Source organism: Prionailurus viverrinus, chromosome D2 (genome assembly GCF_022837055.1).
Source record: "Prionailurus viverrinus isolate Anna chromosome D2, UM_Priviv_1.0, whole genome shotgun sequence".
Taxonomy (NCBI): Eukaryota; Metazoa; Chordata; class Mammalia; order Carnivora; family Felidae; genus Prionailurus; species Prionailurus viverrinus.
The window spans coordinates 30,225,520-30,246,404 of NC_062571.1; the positions used below are offsets into that span (position 1 = coordinate 30,225,520).

The window sequence follows — 20,885 nt, forward strand, 5'->3', positions numbered from 1 at the left end:
GCTCTGTGTCTCTCTGTCCCAAAAAATAAATAAACGTTGAAAAAAAAATTTTTTTTAATAAAAATTTAGGGGAGCCTGGGTGGCTTAGTCAGTTAAGCGTCTGACTTTGGCTCAGGTCATGATCTCACTGCTCATGGGTTCGAGCCCCACATGGGGCTCTGTGCTGACAGCTCAGAGCCTGGAGCCTACTTCTGATTCTGTGTCTCCCTCTCTCTCTTGCTCCTCCCCCACTTATGCTCTGTCTCTCTCTCTCAAAAATAAGTAAACATTAAAAAAAAATTTAAACTATCACAAGTCTTCTTCCTTCAAAAAGGCATTACTTTACCCATTCATCCAAAGTAACTTTAAAGGCCAAAGCAAATGCCTGTCAACTAAGTATGATATTCAAACACAAAAGGAAAACAAGATAAAAGTTCAAATACCGTTTTATAATGCTCAAATGCCATAAACTGGATTGCACCATAGGGAAAGATTCGAATCATCATTGCACCATTCCCTTTATACAATCCAAGGTATCCTTCCTTTTGGGGAACAGCACGCAATGCAGAAAATACTCCTATTTTTAGAAAAATGTTTAGAAGAAAAATACTATTAAAACAGAGAAAACTAAATTCAAATTTTCATGACAATCACAGAAAAGATTACTATATCATCATTCATGATACAATTTTGCATGAGGAATTAAATGAGTTGTAATTTATGTTTAATAGTTAAACCTACTTAAAATATTTAAGTCCAAATTACATAAACATACCTCATATAAAAATATAAAACATATTATAGCAAAAACAGCTATAAATTGTAGTAAAGTAGATTATAATTATCACAAATTATATTATTTTACAGCAATTTAGAAATCTAACAGACATATATTCAACGACCAGATATTACACTGCAGGTGGTTGACTCTGAAAGGATGAAGGAAGGTTTCCCAGACTGACCTAGATACATGTGTGGTTTGTTTATATAAGGAAACTGCTAAATAAAAGAAAAATATTTCAAAACTACCTATTATAACTATTTAAATTTGGGGGGAATTTTCATTGTTAGAACACTTTAATTAGGAAGAGTGATAAACAAAGGCCTGAGTTCTGATCCTGTACATTTATATAAATAGATATAGATATAGATACAGATATAGATATAATTTACTCTATTAATGTCAATACTAGTCCTATTTGCTGTACAGACTTCTCATAAACACATCATTCCTTATATTATTAAACTACTTAAATTCAGGTTCTTTTCCAAATTTTTCAAACAAAAATTTGATCAAATATAAAAATAAATCATTTTGAATTTTTAGAATGCAAATAACCCTTTGATCTCTTCCTGCAAATTAAAGTTGTAGGTACTTATTAACATTAAAAAAAGATGTCCTGGGGCGCCTGGGTGGCGCAGTTGGTTAAGCCTCCGACTTCAGCCAGGTCACAATCTCACGGTCCGTGAGTTCGAGCCCCGCGTCAGGCTCTGGGCTGATGGCTCAGGGCCTGGAGCCTGTTTCCAATTCTGTGTCTCCCTCTCTCTCTGCCCCTCCCCCATTCATGCTCTGTCTCTCTCTGTCCCAAAAATAAAATAAAACGTTGAAAAAAAAAATAAAAAAAAAATAAAAAATAAAAAATAAATAAAAAAAGATGTCCTAAAAGCATTTTTTAATAAGTAGATATCTAAATGAACTAATAGTTTATTAAAAAGAATTCTATATTACATATATTATATATACCTATATATATGTATAATATATAATATGTATGTAAAATTCTTCCCAAACACATGAAATATTAAACTAAATATACTTCCCCACACCCAAAAAAATTGTTCTTAAAGACGCCCTCTTGCCAAAAGAAGGGGCAAAGGTTAAGCCCTGTTTAATTTGTTTCAAATGTGTTCGTAACACTTTAAGGATAATCAAATTTAGAACAATAGCTACCTTGTAGAGACAGGAAGGCTGTTGATGAGGGAGAAGTAGAGGTTTCAAATGTACCAGTAATGTTTATTTCTGAATCTCTGTGTGGGTCCACATATGTTTTCTACATTAGTCTTCAAAACTCTTTAATTACCACAAATAGTGTGTTAAAACAGATTTTAACAGAAACTACTAGTAGAAGTGAAATAGATATAGCAATTTCAAAAAACGAAATCCAGAAAACAAAGTGGGGGAGGTTGCTGGGGAGGATGGAATACAAGAAAATGCAATAAACAAAACATTATGATGGTGAGTGAAAAAAATCAGTGATCACAAAAAAAAAAACCCAAAACAACAAATAACAGAAATACAGAAATTCCACTATTAAAAGCCAAAGATCCTCAAATTCTGTTAAAAGTCCATATCTAACATATGCTTTTTACAAAACTCTTACCTAAAACAAAATAACAGAGAAAGGAAGAGCGAGAATGAATGTTGTATGTTTTCAAATGGCTTTTAAATATACACTGAGATGATTATAGTGTTGTTTTTCTCCTTTAACCTATAGTCTGTACTATTTTTACTTTGGCATATTTTTACTTTATGGTATAACACTGGACCAATTCTTACAAATTTACAAGCATGTTTGGAAAGACTATTCTCTGTAGGGGGGTACAAAGTTTTCTGTGTATCTTTTATATCAAGCTTGTGTTATTTAAATCCTTCCCTGCATCTTTACCTATTTTCTCAAGCTAGGATTAGAAGGAACTAACATTTGGTAAAATATAGCATATGCTTGTGTATATATACATTAGTTCTGAAAGGAAATGGAAGTAACTGGTAAAAATGTTAATTCCAAGGAAGAAATAAGGGAGGGAACAAGATGTTTTTATACATGTTGAATTATAAACTTGTGAAAACATCACACATTCAAAAAACTAAAAATAAAAATTTTAAAAGCAATGAAATTAAAAGTAAAAATTTTTAAAGAATCCTATTATGACTCATCTACCTATTTTTATTTTTTATAAATAAATTAAATAAATAAATAAATAACAATTATCAGAGAATACTATGAAAAATTATATGCCAACAAACTGGACAACCTGGAAGAAATGGACAAATTCCTAGATACCCACACATTACCAAAACTCAAACAGGAAGAAACAGAAAATTTGAATAGACCCATAACTAGTGAAGAATTGAATCAGTTATCAAAAATCTCCCAACAAATAAGAGTCTTGGGCCAGATGACTTCCCAGGGGAATCCTACCAGACATTTAAAACAGAGTTAATAGTTATCCTTCTCAAGCTGTCTCAAAAAATAGAAATAGAAGGAAAGCTTCTGGACTCCTTCTATGAAGCCAGCATTACCTTCATTCCCAAACCAGACAAAGATCCCACAAAAAAGGAGAATTACAGGCCAATATCCCCAATGAACATGAATGCAAACATTCTCAACAAGATACTAGCAAATCAAATTCAACAGCATATAAAAAGAATTATTCACCATGATCAAGTGGGATTCACTCCTGGGCTGCAGGGCTGGTTCAATATTTGCAAATCAACCAATGTGATACATCACATTAATAAAAGAAAGGTGAGAACCATATAATCCTGTCAATAGATACAGAAAAAGCATTTGACAGTATGCTTTCTTAATAAAAACCCTCAAGAAAGTCAGGATAGAAAGAACATACTTAAACATTATAAAAGCCATTTATGAAAAGCCCACAGCTAATATCATCCTCAATGGGAAAAAACTGAGAGCTTTCCCCCTAAGATCAGGAACACGACAGGGATGTCCACTCTCACCACTGTTGTTTAACATAGTGTTGGAAGTCCTAGTATCAGCAATCAGACAAAATGAAATAAAAGACATCAAAATTGGCAAAGAAGTCAAACTTTCACTCTTCACAGATGACATGATACTCTACATGGAAAACGTGAAAGACTCCACCAAAAAGCTGCTAGAACTGATACATGAATTCAGCAAAGTCACAGGATACTAAATCAATGTACAGAAACCAGTTGCACTTCCATACACCAATAATGAAGCAAAAGAAAGAGAATTCAAGAAATCAATCCCATTTACAACTGCACCCAGAACCATAAAATACCTAAACCTATCCAAAGATGTAAAACCAATGCTGAAAACTATAGAAAGCTTATGAATGAAATTGAAGAAGATACAAAGAAATGGAAAAACATTCCAGGCTCATGGATTGGAAGAATAAATATTGTTAAAATGTCAATACTACCCAAAGCTATCTACACATTCAATGCAATCCCAATCAAAATTGCACCAGCTTTCTTTTAGAACTACAATTCTAAAATTTGTATAGAACCACAGAAGACACCGAATAGCCAAAGTAATACTGAAGAAGAAGACCAAAGCGGGAGGCATCACAATCCCAGACTTTAGCCTCTACTACAAAGCTGTAAATCATCAAGACAGCATGGTATTGGCATAAAAACAGACACACAGACCCAGTGGAACAGAATAGAGACTCCAAAATTGGACCCACAAAAGTATGGTCAACTAATCTTTGACAAAGCAGGAAAGAATATCCAATGGAAAAAAGACAGTCTCTTTAACAAATGATGCTGGGAGGGGCACCTGGGTGGCTCAGGAGGTTGAGCGTCTGACTTTGGCTCAGGTCATGATCTCACGGTCCGTGGGTTCAAGCCCCACGTCGGGCTCTGTGCTGACAGCTCAGAGCCTGGAGCCTGCTTTAGATTCTGTGTCTCCCTCTCTCTCTCTGCCCCTCCCCTGCTCAAGCTCTGTCTCAGTCTCTCTCAAAAATAAATAAACATTAAAAAAAAAAAAAAAACAAATGATGCTGGGAGAACTGGACAGCAACATGCAGAAGGATGAAATTAGACCACTTCTTACACCATACACAAAAATAAACTCAAAATGGATGAACGACCTAAATGTGAGACAGGAAACCATCGAAACCTGAGAGGAGAAAACAGGCAACAACCTCTTTGACCTCAGCCGCAGCAATTTCTTGTTCGACACACCTCCAAAGTCAAGGGAATTAAAAGCAAAAATGAACTGGGACCTCATCAAGATAAAAAGCTGCAAAGGAAACAACAAAACTAAAAGGCAACCGATGGAATAGGAAAAGATATTTGCAAATGACATATCAGATAAAGGGTTAGTATCCAAAATCTATAAAGAATTTACCAAACTCATCACCCAAAAACCAGACAGTCCAGTGAACAAAAGGGCAGAAGAAATGAATAGACACTTTTCCAAAGGAGACATCCAGATGGCCAACAGACACATGAAAAGATGCTCAACGTGACTCATCATCAGGGAAATACAAATCGAAACCGCACTGAGATACCACCTCACACTGGTCAGAGTGACTAAAATTAAACAACTCAGGAAACAACAGATGCTGGCGTGGTTATGGAGAAACGGGAACCCTCTTGCACTGTTGGTGGGAATGCAAATTGGTGCAGCCGCTCTGGAAAACAGTGTGGAGGTTCCTCAAAAAATTAAAAATAGAACTACCCTACGACCCAGAAATAGTACTACTCAGAATTTATCCAAAGGATACAGGAGTGCTATTTCACAGGGCACATGTACCCCAATGTTTATAGCAGCACTTTCACCAACAGCCAAATTATGGAAGGGGCCTAAATGTCCATCAACTAATGAATGGATAAAGAAGATGTGGTTTATATATACAGTGGAATACTACTTGGCAAGGAGAAAGAATAAAATCATGCCATTTGCAGCAACATGGATGGAACTGGAGGGTATTATCCTAAGTGAAATAAGTCAGTCAGAGAAGATAGATATCATATGTTTTCACTCATATGTGGAGCTTGAGAAACTTAACAGAAGATCATGGGGTAAGGGAAGGGAAAAAAATAGTTACAAATAGAGAGGGAGGGAGGCAAACCATAAGAGACTCTTAAATACAGAGAACAAACTGAGAGTTGATGGAGGGTGAGGAAGAGGGGAAAATGGTGATGGGCACCGAGGAGAGCACTGTTGGGATGAGCACTGGGTGTTGTATGTAGGCAATGAATCAAGGGACTCTACCCCCAAAACCGAGAGCACACTGTGTACACACTGTATGTTAGCCAATTTGACAATAAATTATATTAAAAAATAAAGATAAATAAATTAAAATAAAATGAAAGGAAGGTGATGGGTATTGAAGGGGCATCTTTTGGGATGAGCACTGGGTATTGTATGGAAACCAATTTGACAATAAATTTCATATATTAAAAAAAGAAAAAAAAAGAGAGCAGAAGTCAATAAAAATAAATAAAATAAATAGAAATTCCTTTTGCAAAAAAATAAATAAAAGCAGTAAAATTAAAAGTAAAAATTTTTAAAGAATCCTATTATGACTCATCTACCTTTATTTATTTATTTATTTATTTACTTACTTATTTATTTTCAAATATTTGTTTTTGAGAGACAGAGCACGAGCAGGGGAGGGTCAGAGAGAGAGGGAGACACAGAATCTAAAGCAGACTCCAGGCTCTGAGTTGTCAGCACAGAGCCCAATGAGGGGCTAAAACTCACCAACCCTGAGATGATGACCTGAGCTGAAGTCGGACGCTTAACTAACTGAGCCATTGATTTCAGATTCTTTATTTCGACTCAGGTCATGACCTCAGAGTTTGTGGGGTCGAGCCCCATGTCAAGCTTGGCACTGGCAGTACCGAGCCTGCTTGGGATTCTCCCTCACTCCCTCTCTCTCTGCCCCTTCCCTTCTGCTCACATGCTCTGTTTCTCTCCCTCTCTCTCAAAATAAGTAAACTTAAAAAAACAAAAAGAAAATGAGCTATAGTTTATATACAACATAAATATCCATTACCCCTTTTAAGAAAAATCACATTTTAAAAACACAATTGGAAAAACAATTTATTCTCTTTTTTATGTTTGTTTATTTATTTATTTATTTATTTGAGAGAAAGAGACAGAATCTCGCACTGTTAGTGCACAGCCTGACGCAGAGCTTGAACCCATGAATCCTGAGATCATGACATGAACCAAAATCAAGAGTTGGATGCTAACCAACTGGGGCCACCCAGGCATCCCGATTCTTTTTTTTTTTTTAATTGAAGACAGTTGACACAATGTTACATTAGTTTAGGTTTACAACTGTGATTTGATAACTCTATATGTTATAGAAAAAACAACGGACTCATTCACTCGGTAGAACACGTTAGAACACGTTCCTTGTACACTAATGCTGCATAAGTCATACAGAGCACACATCATTCCTATCTACCAAAGCATGAACCTATAAAGCAATGAAGTGGTATGAGTTAGTTGCCTCGACCTAATTTCTTTCTTGGTCTCTGTCCACATTAATTCTTTTTCTTTTAAGTCTTTTCCCCTCTACTTGAAAAAGTAATATATGTTCAACATGTATTAATATTAGCTTAGGGGAAAAAATTTCCTTAAAAGTTCACCAAAGTATTTATTAAATAAATTAATAAATAAGAAAATTAACCAGTTAATGTTTTTATTTCTAGCCTTTGTCTAAGAATATATTTATATAAAATGCAATATGATTAAACCATTTTGTAATATGTTCTTTTTTTAAATTTTTAAAAATGTTTATTTATTTTTGAAAGACAGAGAGACAAAGCACAAGTGGGGGAGGAGCAGAGAGAGAAAGGGAGACCGAATCCGAAGCAGGGTCCAGGCTCTGAGTTGTCAGCACAGAGCCTAACGTGTGCTTGAACCCACAAACTGAGATCATGACCTGAGCTGAAGTTAGATGTTTAACCACTGAGCCACCCAGGAGCCCCTGTAATATGTTTTCATTTATCTAATACATTATGAACATTGTTCCTAGACAATATATAGATATATAGATATAGATATATAGATATATAGATATAGATATATAGATATAGATATAGATATACATATACATATAGTTTTTTTTTTTTTTAAGGAAGCTCTAGGGATGCCTGGCTGGCTCAATCAGAAGAGCATGCATTCCTGATCTTGGGCTGAGTTCAAGCCCTATGTGGTGTAGAGATTACTTAAATTAAAAAAATAAATAAATAAATAAATAAAATAAAATAAAATAAAATAAAATAAAATAAAATAAAATAACAACTTCATATAAAAAATAAAAATAAAAAATAAAGTTAAGCTCTAAGCCCAATGTGAGGCTGGAACTCACAACCTTGAAATCAAGAGTCACATGCTTATGGCACCTGGCTGGCTCAGCCTGTAGGGCATGCCACTCTTGATCTTGGGTTGTGAGCTCCAGTACCACGTTGGACATAGAGTTTACTTAAAAAAAAAAAAAAAAGAGGGGCGCCTGGGTGGCGCAGTCGGTTGAGCGTCCGACTTCAGCCAGGTCACGATCTCGCGATCCAGGAGTTCGAGCCCTGCGTCAGGCTCTGGGCTGATGGCTCAGAGCCTGGAGCCTGTTTCCGATTCTGTGTCTCCCTCTCTCTCTGCCCCTCCCCCGTTCATGCTCTGTCTCTCTCTGTCCCAAAAATAAATAAAAACGTTGAAAAGAAAATTAAAAAAAAAAAAAAAAAAGAGTCAGCCAGGTACCCCCAATTAATATTCTTTTTACAGTTTTTGTGTGATTGGAAAATAGTCTACAATATGAATTTATTTATTTAAATAACACTTATTTAAACTTAACCAATTCCCTATTATTGAACATTTTGGGGTTTGTTTTTTGTTTTACTAACATAAATAATGTTTTCATCCTTGTATATATGTCTTTGAGCACATTTCTTTTTTTTTTAATGTTTATTTATTTTTAAGAGAGAGGGTGAGAGCATGAGCAGGGTAGGGGCAGAAAGAGAGGAGGGCAGAGGATCCAAAGAGGGCTCTGTGCTGACAGGACTCAATGCAGGACTCAAACTCATGAACCCTGAGGTCATGACCTGAGCCGAAGTCGGACACTTAACTGACTGAGCCACCCAGGTGCCTCATATTTCCTTCTTAAAAAAAATTTTTTTTATTTTATTTGAGAGAGAGCATGAGCGCACACAAGCAGGAGAAAAGCAGAGGGAAAGAGAGAATCTTAAGCAGTCTCCATGCTCAGCGCAGAGCCTGACAGATGGCTCAATCCCACCAACTTAGGATCGTGACCTGAGCCGAAATCAAGACTCTAGCACTCAACCCACTGAGTCACCCAGGTGTCCCACATCTTTGAGCATATTTTTCTTTTTTTTTTAACATTTATTTTTGAAAGAGAGACAGAGTGCAAGTGGAGGAGGGGCAGAGAGACAGGGGAGACACAGAATCCAAAGCAGACTTGAGGCTCTGAGCTGTCAGCACAGAGCCCGACGTGGGGCTCAAACCCACAAACCATGAGATCATGACCCAAGCTGAAGCAGGACGCCCAACCAACTGAGCCACCCAGGTGCCCCTGAGTATATTTCTGATTAGTTCCTTACAATAACTTCCTAGAACTAGAATTGCACGGTGAAAGAATATGTATCTTTTCAAGATTTTTGATGCATATTACCAAAACACCTTCCAAAAAGGCTATAAAAAAATTCCTACTCCCACCAATGATATATTATTAGAGTATCCATGTTAATCAAATGGCTGATTTTTGTATTTGTAAGGAACAAACAAGAGCTTGATATTCTTTAACAATTGAAGTTTATCCATACTAACTGCATTGAATTTTATTTGCACTAAGATTTCTAGGAGCTTGGTTTTTTTTTTTTTTAACGTTTATTTATTTTTGAGACAGAGAGAGACAGAGCATGAACGGGGGAGGGGCAGAGAGAGAGGGAGACACAGAAACCGAAACAGGCTCCAGGCTCTGAGCCATCAGCCCAGAGCCCGACGCGGGGCTCGAACTCACAGACTGTGAGATCGTGACCTGAGCTGAAGTCGGACGCTTAACCGACTGAGCCACCCAGGCGCCCCTCTAGAAGTTTGTTTAACTGGGTGTTTAAAGGAATATGGTTGCCTGTCTGACTCCGTCAGTACAGCCTGCAACTCTTAATCTTGAGGTTATGAGTTCAAGTCCCACATTGGGTGTAGATTACTTTAAAATAAAAAATAATAAATAAAGGAATAAACTTTACCTCCATCAATAATTGGATATTTTTTTTAAAAATCAGGTTGAGGGGCGCCTGGGTGGCGCAGTCGGTTAGGCGTCCGACTTCAACCAGGTCACGATCTCGCGGTCCGTGAGTTCGAGCCCCGCGTCAGGCTCTGGGCTGATGGCTCAGAGCCTGGAGCCTGTTTCCGATTCTGTGTCTCCCTCTCTCTCTGCCCCTCCCCCGTTCATGCTCTGTCTCTCTCTGTCCCAAAAATAAATAAACGTTGAAAAAAAATTTTTTAAAAAATAAAAATCAGGTTGAGGGTCACCTGGGTGGCTCAGCCTCTGACTCTTGGTTTTGGCTCAGGTTATGATCACAGGGCTGTGGGATCAAGCCCACATTGTACTCTGCACTAAGCATGGAGCCTGCTTAAGATTCTCTCTCCCTCTCTCTCTCTCTGCCTCTCTCCCCCACACTCACTCTTGCTCTCTCTCTAAAATGAAAAAAAAATCATGTTGAAAAAAAATAATAAAAATAAAAATCAGATCGAGCAGTTACATGTGTCTGGAAAAGATGTGACTTGTTAATCCCAATAAACAAATAGTACTTACTTCAAGAATTCTAAGATTTTGCTTTACAGAATATCAGTACCCTTAAATTGATAATATATATAACCACTAATTGCAAGTGAAAAGTTTAAAGTAGGTAAGAGATAAATCTCATGCAAAATTTGCTCCCAAACTTGAATTCCCTTTTGTGTCCTCTTTCCACTAATTCACAAATGGAAACCAACCCAGTAGATGGATAATGTTTTCATTCATTTTTTATCTTTAGCATCCATTAACTCACCTAAATGTTTGTAATGGTGATTGTGAGCTTGTAACAAAACCTTTACTCGATCCAAAGGAGCAACTGTTGTTTTGGCACAGCATCCAGCAATACCTGAAAAATTTTTAAACAGGATGAAATTGCACACTATTTCTTTCCACATGGAAATCGTTATTTATTCAGCCAGCACACCTCCTGATTTCTAATTTGGTCTCCACGGGTAGAACTGCCCAGTTGCAGGGATATGCAGATGACTGGCCCCCATTCCCTGTAACTTAATAATTGAGCATGTCAGACTTAAAAATAAATTCGGAGAGTGTAAATCTTCCCTCTAATACCTGATGAACACTAGGAATCTTGCTAACTGTAGTTAAGGAGACAGACACTTGAAGGTATTTACCCAACTGTGAGGCTCTATTTCAAGTAACCTCTACTTCTAGATGACTCTTTCGTTGAAACAACCAACTTTTACCCATAAAATTCAGTTATTCATTTATATATCTAGCAATTATGTATTATGTATTTGGTCCCTAACACCCCTGTGTTGGCCCCTGTGGAGACATATGGATGACACTAATGTGTATACATGGGCTTTAGTGTAGGTCAGAATTCAGGGCAGCCCTACCTCCTTGCATGCTTATAAGATGATAATATATAAAGACTCTTTACTATAGATTGTTCATATGTTGAAAACTAATTCCCAATGTGATAGTATTTAGAGGTGGGGGTTTTAGGAATTGATCTGGTCTGGAGGGTAGAGCCCTCGTGAATGAGATTAATACCCTTATAAAAGCCCAGAGAGGGGCGCCTGGGTGGCTCACTCAGTTGAGCGACTGACTTTGGCTCAGGTCATGATCTCACAGTCTGTGAGTTCGAGCCCCGCGTCGGGCTCTGTTCTGACAGCTCAGAGCCCAGGGCCTGTTTCGGATTGTGTGTCTCCCTCTCTCTGACCCTCCCCTGTTCATGCTCTCTCTCTGTCTCAAAAATAAATAAAAAACGTTAAACAAAATTTTAAAAAAATTAAAAAAATAAAAGCCCAGAGAAATCCCTGGCCCCTTCCACCAGGTGAAAACACAGTGAGAAGGTGCCCTCTATGAGGAAGCAGGTCCTTAACAGACACCAAATCTGCTGATACCATGATTTGGCTTTCCTGGCTTCCAGAACTATGAGAAATAAATGTCTGAAGCTTCCAGGTTGATAGGAAGGAAGGAAAGAAGGAAGGAAGGAAGGAAGGAAGGAAGGAAGGAAGGAAGGAAGGAAGGAAGAAAAAATGTTGTTTATAAGCCAACTATCTAAATTATGGTATTTTTGGTATAGTAGCCCAAATAGACAATTTTGTAAAGTACCTTACATGTTGTAAGCACTTGATAAAATAGGCTGTTATCATTATAAAATGATGGATTAAAACTCTTTGGTATCTTTTTGTGACTACTTTAAGCTCTTCACCATTGCATATTTGATCCAGAAGGTACAAAAGGACTGGGATTTTGTGGGTCTCCTTTACAACTATATCCCCAAAGACCAGTACAGGGCCTGGCACATAATAGGCACCCAAAAGATGTTTGTTTAATGAATGAACATAGACTCTTACTTTACAAACTTTTTAAAATGTAAGACAAAATCACTCATTTATTTAATAGCCTAGCATGTAACTAATATTAAAATCCATACTCTGAGATATCTAAAAATAAAATGCCTATCGTATTCAAATTCACATATAAGCTTTATATATTACAAGCTTCTCTTATCTTAACTAATGAAAATAATAGTCATGGCTGCCTCAAATTGAGGATAAATGAAAAATATTTTGCATTTGGGTATATTTGGTTTCAGAATATTTTGTTGTATTATCTTTTCAGTCATTATTATAAAATTTGGAATGCGTGCAATAAGTAGTTTTCTTTGATAGTATCTTAACTCATTTCGTCACATTACTTTATAGCTCAGTTGATCATCACAACAATCCATTGAGTTAGGTCATGAAGCTTTTATCTTCCTTTTGAGCAAATGAAGTTATTTGTCCAACACTGCTGCTAATCAACAATAACAGTTAACAAGTATTGAATGTTTACTTTATACCAGGTACTAGGCTAAGAGATTTAACTGAGGGCATTATGCCAAAGCTTTTATGGGTACTATCTCATTTAATCATTACAATCTTCTGAGGTTGGTACTATCCTTTTCCCACTTAAAAGATGTGGCAACAGGGGGACACCTGGGTGGCTCAGTCAGTTGAGTGTCCGACTTCGGCTCAGGTCATGATCTCATGGCCCGTGAATTCGAGCCCCGCTTTGGGCTCTGTGCTGACAGTCAGAGCCTGGAGCCTGCTTTGGATTCTGTGTCTCCCTCTCTCTCTGCTCCTAACCCACTCGCATTCTGTCTCTCTCTCAAAAATAAATAAGTATTAAAAAAAAAAAAGATTATAAAGTACTTTAAAAAAGAATAAAATAGGGGCGCCTGGGTGGCGCAGTCGGTTAAGCGTCCGACTTCAGCCAGGTCACGATCTCACGGTCCGTGAGTTCGAGCCCCGCGTCGGGCTCTGGGCTGATGGCTCAGAGCCTGGAGCCTGTTTCCAATCTTGTCTCCCTCTCTCTCTGCCCCTCCCCTGTTCATGCTCTGTCTCTCTCTGTCCCAAAAATAAATAAACGTTGAAAAAAAAAAAAAAATTTAAAAAAGAATAAAATAAAAGATGTGGAAACTGAGGCACAGGGAGGCTAAATAACTTGCCCAATGGTATTTTTTTCTTATCACTTGAACCAAGAATTCCTATACAATCTTCAAAGTTATTCACACTTACCAAAAATTTGAAGCAGCGCTTTACCAAATAAGAGACCAAAGAATATGAAAAGATATTCAGCATCATATGTTATCAGGCAAATGCAAATTAAAACTACAATTAGATACCATTAAACACCTATTTAAAGGGAAAGCACACACACACACATACACAAACACAGAGGACACAAACTCTGATAATACCAATACACTTTAGAAAACAGTTTGGCAGTTCCTACTTCACTCCAAGTAAAAGTCGGAATCTTTTTTTTTTTTTTTTAATGTTTACTCATTTTTGAGAGACAGAGAGACAAAGCACGAGAGGGGAGAGGCAGAGAGAGGGAGACACAGATACCAAAGCAGGCTCCAGGCCCCAAGCTGTGAGCACAGAGCCCAACGTGGGGCTTGAAACCACCGACGGTGAGATCATGACCTGAGCTGAAATCAGACGCCCAACCGACTGAGCCACCCAGGGGCCCCTAAAAGTCAGAATGTTTACAATTGCTTGCAAAGCTCTTCATTCTGCCTCCCCATTACCTCTAACCTCCTTCCCCCATCAACACCACTTGGCTCCAGCTACATGGCTTTCCTTCTGGCCTGAAATGCTCCTCTTCAGACATCAACTTGCTCAACTCTCTCACTTCAAGTCCGCTCAAGTGTCATTCTCTCCAAGAGACTTATGACCGTCCTATTTAACACTGCACCCACTCAGCTTTGCGTTCCCTTGCCCCATTCTCCTTTTACTTCTCCCCATTGCATTCATCACCTTCTCACATACTATGTAACTTACTTTCTCCCCTCAAATCCCCAATCAAGGTAAACTCCAGGAGCTTTGTTTTGTTCCATGGTATACACTGACCATGTAGCAGGCACATAGCAGGCACTCATATTCCTGGTATAAATGAATGAATGTCGTTTTTATCAGAAGAACAAAATAATTAAATTATTAATACTACTGCTGCCTACAGATATTCTTTCCACAAGCCCTCATAACGTGGAATTTTTTAAATTCCCAGCCTTAACAAGTAATTAAGTGTTGACAACCCGGACAATCAAATAAGAGAAGGCAGTGACTGAAAGACTTCTTTATGGTAAGGCAGAGGAAATTTCTGAGAGACAATTATGAACTTTCTGGCCTCACAGTAACAGAGATAGAAGGGCTGCACCAGCTACCTATCATGTAACTATAGAGCAGTTTACTAGAATCACTGGAAGCAGTTTTGGTTGTAGACAGTTTTACACAATTTCCCTCATCATCTTTAAAAAGCTGACCTCCAGTATTTGTTTTCTTTAAAGCAAACAGCAAAATCCAACTCTACAATGGGTCATTTATGGTCTTTGCAAAAGAAAAGGGTGCCCAACATGTCTCACTGAAACCCTGGCACTCCGCTCTTTCTCCTACTTTCCCACCCCGAAGAATGGGTGCTTGGTTCGGCCCGTCCACATCCCCAGCCGCTCCCAGACCGCTCGAGGCCCTTCTTCCCCAGGATCCTGTTGTCACTAGTCAAGTGGTTATCAGAAAGAGTTACAACAGGTCAGTGCAAACAACCGACCGGGCACTGAAGCAGCCAGAGTCCAAGAATGTCATCGCGGCCGCAAACACCGGATCTGCCCAGGATCCCGCCCTGCCACCCGAGCGCGCCGGCTCCTCTCGGCTGACACCCACCTCCGGCCAGAAAGGAGCGCAGCCAGTAGAAGTCCCGGCGGGCGGTGGGCCCTCCGGCTCCCGCCGCTTGCGGCATCGCGGGAGGGGGATCGGCCGCTGCCAGGGCCGCCGCCGCCGCCATCAGGACCAGGGCCGCGACGGGAAGTCGGGTCGCCAATTTACAAGCCACTGGCTGGAGACATGACCAGAGCGGGCGGTGACAGAGCACCGACCGCCGCGCGGGCGGGACGGAATAACACCAAGCGGCGCGGCGCGGGCTGATGGCGTACACCAGGGGCGGGGCCTGGGCCCGCGCCACGAGTGGGAGTCACCCACGCTCGCCACCTCCCCCGTACAGCCTCACCCAAGACCCTCCTCCCGGCCTCGCTTACCAGGCCTCTTCTGTTCTGATGGAAGAAGGAAAGCGTGGCCAGGGAGAAGGTCCCACCAAAACCCACCTCAGAAAGCTCTCCCCGTCCATTGACTTGTAATTACCCTAGCTCAGATGAATCCTTTCCAGAAACAACCTTTGGTTCCTCACTGCTCTTTCCAGGAACCTCTGAAATTGCACCATCTCCCGCCAAATCAGTTCTGCCTTCTCAGAGCTTCCCACTGAACCTCGGTTTCTACTCTCCCTAACCACCTATTAAGCTTCCACTCCACCCCATCACCTCTGTCAAAGAAATATTGCTAAAGCAGATTGCTCTTTCTTTGGGGCCCTACAAATTACACAATTACTATGCTTGTCCAGCGTTTCTGAATCTATGCCTCTGCTTAACCGAACTCTGCTCCCCACCAGCCCAGTCTCTGCCATAAAATCTTAGGAACTTTCCAGTTGCTTCTCCGCACCCGCACTGTACTCCAAGACTTCTACTTAACTACTCCTTAGGGGCACTATTTCTCTCTCTCTCTCTCTCTTTTTTTTTTACAGATTTTTTAATGTCTATTTTAACAGGGAGAGTAGGGGAGGGGCAGAGAGAGAGGGAGATACAGAATCCGAAGCGGGCTCGGAGCAGCACAGAGCCCAACGCGGGGGGCTTGAGATCAGGACCCGGGCTGAAGTCGGGCGCTTAACCTGCTGAGCCACCCAGGTGAGGGGCACTATTCTCTTACTGTAAGCCCCTCATCACTTCCAGGCTGGGCAAAATTCATTCCTATTCTTTATGACCAAAGTTGTTCTGCACTTGTTTTGTCTCTTTCAGAAACGATATTAGAATTTTCTTCAATAGTTATTCCAACCTTTCTTATTATTGGCACCGGTCTCCTCTTTCTCTTTCTATGGATATGCTTCTGCAAGGTCTTTCTAGACACATGTAGTCACTAGTAATGAGTCCAGATGTATAATTTATTTTCCTCCAGGTTCCCAATTTTCAGTTTCTGCCAGAAAATACAGACCTATATAATAATATCATTATTTATATGTTACATGTCTAATGTGTAGAAACTAAAGCTTCTCAAATGGAATGGTTGCACTGTAAATGTAACTAATGCTACTGAATTGTACAATTAAAAATGGTTAAGGGGCGCCTGGGTGGCTCAGTTGGTTGAACAACCGACTTAGGCTCAGGTCGTGATCTCATGGTCTGTGAGTTTGAGCCCCGTGTCGGGCTCTGTGCTGACAGCTCAGCGCGTGGAGCCTGCTTTGGATTCTGTCTCCCTCTCTCTCTCTGCCCCCCCCTCCCCCGCTCAGGCTCTGTCTCTCTCTCTCTCTCTCTCTGTCAAAAATAAATAAACATTAAAAAAATTTTTTTTAATGGTTAAAATTGTAAATTTTAAGTGAAGTGTATTTTACACAATAAAAAAATACAAAGAGAAAGCTCCTTACATTTTTTTTTTAATGTAACAACAAAGGAGAAATTACTTAACTAGCAAAACTGCCCCAATTCCTAGTGCTAATGTGGATTTCTCCCCCAGGCCTGTAGGCTATACTGGTACATCTCTTCTCTTCGGTTTCCATTTTCAATGAGATGTACCTTACAGGTTCAGCTTATCATTTAATGGCTCCCAACTCCAAAACTCAATCCAGATGAAGGATGGAAAGTTGATATAAATGATAACTGACAAGTCTAGTGATTTCAACATCCTTTATTTATTTATTTATTTATTTATTTATTTATTTATCTCTACACCAAATGTGGGGCTCAAACTCACAACCCCGAGACCGAGTCACATGCTCTTCAGAGTGAGTCAGCCAGACACCCTAACATCCAATTATTTCTTCTCCATCTATGCAACCGGTTACTACTAAACTACCTAACCTACAGATGTTATAGTGTCCCAGGGCTCAGTCAGCGGGTCTCTTCAATAATCACACTCACTCTAGATCTTACCCAACCTCACAGTTTTATTATATTTTTATTATTATATTATATTATATTATATTATATTATATTATATTATATTATATATTTTTAGGTAAACTGTACACCCATCGTGGGGCTTAAACTCACGATCCCCGAGATCAAAAGTCTCATGCTAGGGGTGCTTGGGTGGCTCAGTCTGTTAAGTGTCTGACCCTTAATTTTGGCTCAAGTCATGATCTCTTGATTTGTGAGGTCAAGTCCCCTTTAACAGAGCCTACTTGGGGTTCTCTCTCTCCCTCCCTCTCTATACCTGCCCTGCTCCCGCTCTATCTCTCTCAAAATAAGTAAACTTTAAAATAATAATAATAATAATCTTTGGAAATAGATTAAAAAGTGAAATAAAATTTTCTGGGGCACCTGGCTGGTTCAGTCAGTAGGGTATGTGACTCTAATTTAAATATTTTCCACAGGGGTGCCTGGGTGGCTCAGTTGGTTGAGTGTCCAACTTTGGCTCAGATCATGATCTCACAGTCCATGAGTTCGAGCCCCGCATCAGGCTTTGTGCTAACAGCTTGGAGCCTGGAACCTGCTTCAGATTTTGTGTCTCCCCCTCTCTATCTGCCCCTCCCCTACTCACTCTCTCTTTCTCTCAAAAATAAATAAACATTAAAAAAGATTAATAAAGGGCACCTGGGTGGCTCAATCAGTTAAGCATCCAAATTGGTCTCAGGTCATGATCTCAAAGTTCATGGGTTTGAGCCCCACGTCAGGTTCTGTGCTGATAGCTTAGAGCCTGGGGCCGGCTTAGGATTCTGTGACTCCCTTTCTCTCTGCCTCTCCCCCACTCGCATTCTCTCTCTCTCTCTCTCTCTCTCTCTCTCTCTCTCTCTTTCAAAAATAAATAAACATTAATTTTTTTTAATTTAATAGATATTTTCCACAGCATTTATCAGCTTTCCATATATATTATATACAAGATTTATGTTATATATAAAATGTTTCTATATCAGTTTCCCTCCACTAGAATGTAAGCTCAAATGACGTTAGGACTTATCTGTTTCATTAATTGGGTATGTCCTTTGACACTGAATAGGTGATACATGATGGTGGATCTACTTAAAGACCAAGCTTTTCTTTTTTTCTTTTTTTTTTAAAGTTTATTTATTTATTTTGAGAGAGAGAGAGAGAGAGAGAGAGAGAGCATGTACCAATCAGGGAGGGGCAGAGAGAGAGGGAGAAAGAGAATCCCAAGCAGGCTCCATGCTCAGTGTGGAGCCCAACACAGGGCTCAATTTCAGGACCATGAGATCATGACCTGAGCCAATATCAACAGTCAGACACTTAACTGACTGAGTCACCCAGGCACCCCTCTTTTATCATTTTTTTAAAGATTTTATTTTTAAGTAATCTCCACATCCAACATGGAGCTCGAACTCACTACTCCAAGATCAAGAGTTGTGCGCTCTACTAACTGAGACAGCCAGGCATGCCAAAGACCAATCTTTTCTCTCTGTCTTTCACTTTTAGAATATCTAGCAACTAGTAGCCAGAGGCTAAAAAAGTAGAGAAAAATCAATCCATTTCCTCAGAGAATGTATTATTTCATGGAATGAATGTGAACCTAATAGTAAAATACATATAATACAAATAAAAGTGGGGATGCAGGAGAAAGATCATATTTGCTAGTGGTCATCAGGGAAGGAGATAATGAAACTGTCCTTTGACATGGCTAAGCATGGACTAAGGCAAACATATATACACATACACACACACAGAATAAGAAAACTGAACTTGTTCAAGAAACAAGGAATAGTCCAGTTTGTCGATCCTTGATTCCCTCTCCATGATGGCCCAACACTTGTGTGGCAGACTACTGACCAATAATGTTAGAGAAGTAGGTCAAGGCTATATCATGAACTGGTTTAATCTTTGGCTAAAGAGTTTAGACTTAGTTCAATGGATAATAAGAAGCTGATGACAGCTCGATTTTAGAAAAGTTAATCTGGAAGAGATGAATAGAATGTTTAGGAAGGGAGATACTAACAGATCCTTAATAAAGAAGCCAGTTGGGAAGCTTTTGCAACAATCCAGGCAAGAGGGCCTGGGTGATTCACTTGGTTAAGTGTCTGACTCTTGATTTCATCACAATCTCACAATTCATGAGATCAGTGGGCTCGAGCCCCATATCAGGCTCTGAACTGACATCCAGGAGCCTGCTTGGGAGTTTCTCTCTGTCTCTCCCCCACTTGTGCTCTCTCTCTCTCTCAAAAAATTAATTAATTAGAAAAGAGGGCTGATAGGAGCATAAAAACATAGCGACCTAAAAGGAAATTGATGGAGGAAAAGCCAAAGCTGCTGCAAACCTTTTTGCTAGAGTGATTAACAGACTTGATGGTATCACTAACAAAATAAGGAAGACAGAGGAATTGGCTTAAGACACAGAAAGGTTAGAAATGTTAGCACAAAAACAAAAAACAAAAAACAAAACACAAAGACAAAACAACAACAACAACAACAACAACAACAACAACTGGGCGCCTGGGTGGCTCAGTCGGTTAAGCATCTGACTTTGGCTCAGGTCATGATCTCACGGTTTGTGAGTTCCAGCCCTGCTTCAGGTGAACATGAGCCCCACTGGGTGAGCTCTGCTTCTCTCTCTCCCTTTGTCTCTACTCCTTGTTCACTTGTGCCCTCTAAATTAATTAGTTAATTAATTCAGTCGAAAAAAAAAGATGAAATACAAAAACAACAGCAAAAAAAAAGCCAAAATATTTTTTTTAATGTTTATTTATTTTTGAGAGACAGAGAAAGAAAAGTGCGAGCAGGAGAGGAGCAGAGAGAGAGGGAGACACAGAATCCAAAGTAGGCTCCAGGCTCTGAGCTGTCAGCACAGAGCCCATCGCGGGGCTCAAACTCACAAACTGTGAGATCATGACCTGGGACGAAGCAGGACCCTCAACCAACTGAGCCACCCAGGCACCCAAGCCAAAATAATTTTCAAATAAACACTGTATGTATAATGCAGCATTTGAGTGAGAACATACAAAATACCAAAACAAAATTTGTTTTGTTTTTAAGTTCTACCCTCTAAGAGGGGCTTGAACTCATGACCCCTAGATCAAGAGTAGCATGCTCTACTGACTGAGCCAGCCAGGCATCTCCTGCAAAGGACAAAGTTTTGACAAAGCTTTTTTTTTTTTTTTTTAATATGACAATGTATGAATACCATGTAGACCATATATAACGATAACTACCTGAAAAACCTTCTTTGAAAACTTTCCCATCCCCACATGCACCACCGTGTTATGTGAAATAGGGAGAAATTGGAGTGCCAATTTGTAAATGTTTATTTATTTATTTTTGAGTGGGGGAGGGGCAGAGAGAAAGGGAGAGAGAATCTGAAGCAGGC

The 20,885-nt window shown here is 39.4% G+C and overlaps 1 protein-coding gene across 2 annotated transcripts in view; it reads right to left on the reverse strand.

Annotated features, from left to right (window-relative positions):
* The window catches only part of SLC25A16 (solute carrier family 25 member 16), a 51,481-nt gene extending 36,049 nt beyond the window's left edge, over window positions 1-15,432 (reverse strand). For both annotated transcript variants that reach the window (XM_047826386.1, XM_047826387.1), the window contains exons 1-3: window positions 15,195-15,432; window positions 10,775-10,867; window positions 423-556 (exon numbers count right to left, since the gene is read on the reverse strand). In XM_047826386.1, coding sequence (XP_047682342.1) covers window positions 423-556; window positions 10,775-10,867; window positions 15,195-15,315 — 348 coding nt within the window. In that variant the 5' untranslated portion in view covers window positions 15,316-15,432. The remainder of the gene's footprint in view (window positions 1-422; window positions 557-10,774; window positions 10,868-15,194) is intronic.
* Window positions 15,433-20,885: the final 5,453 nt, after the last annotated feature.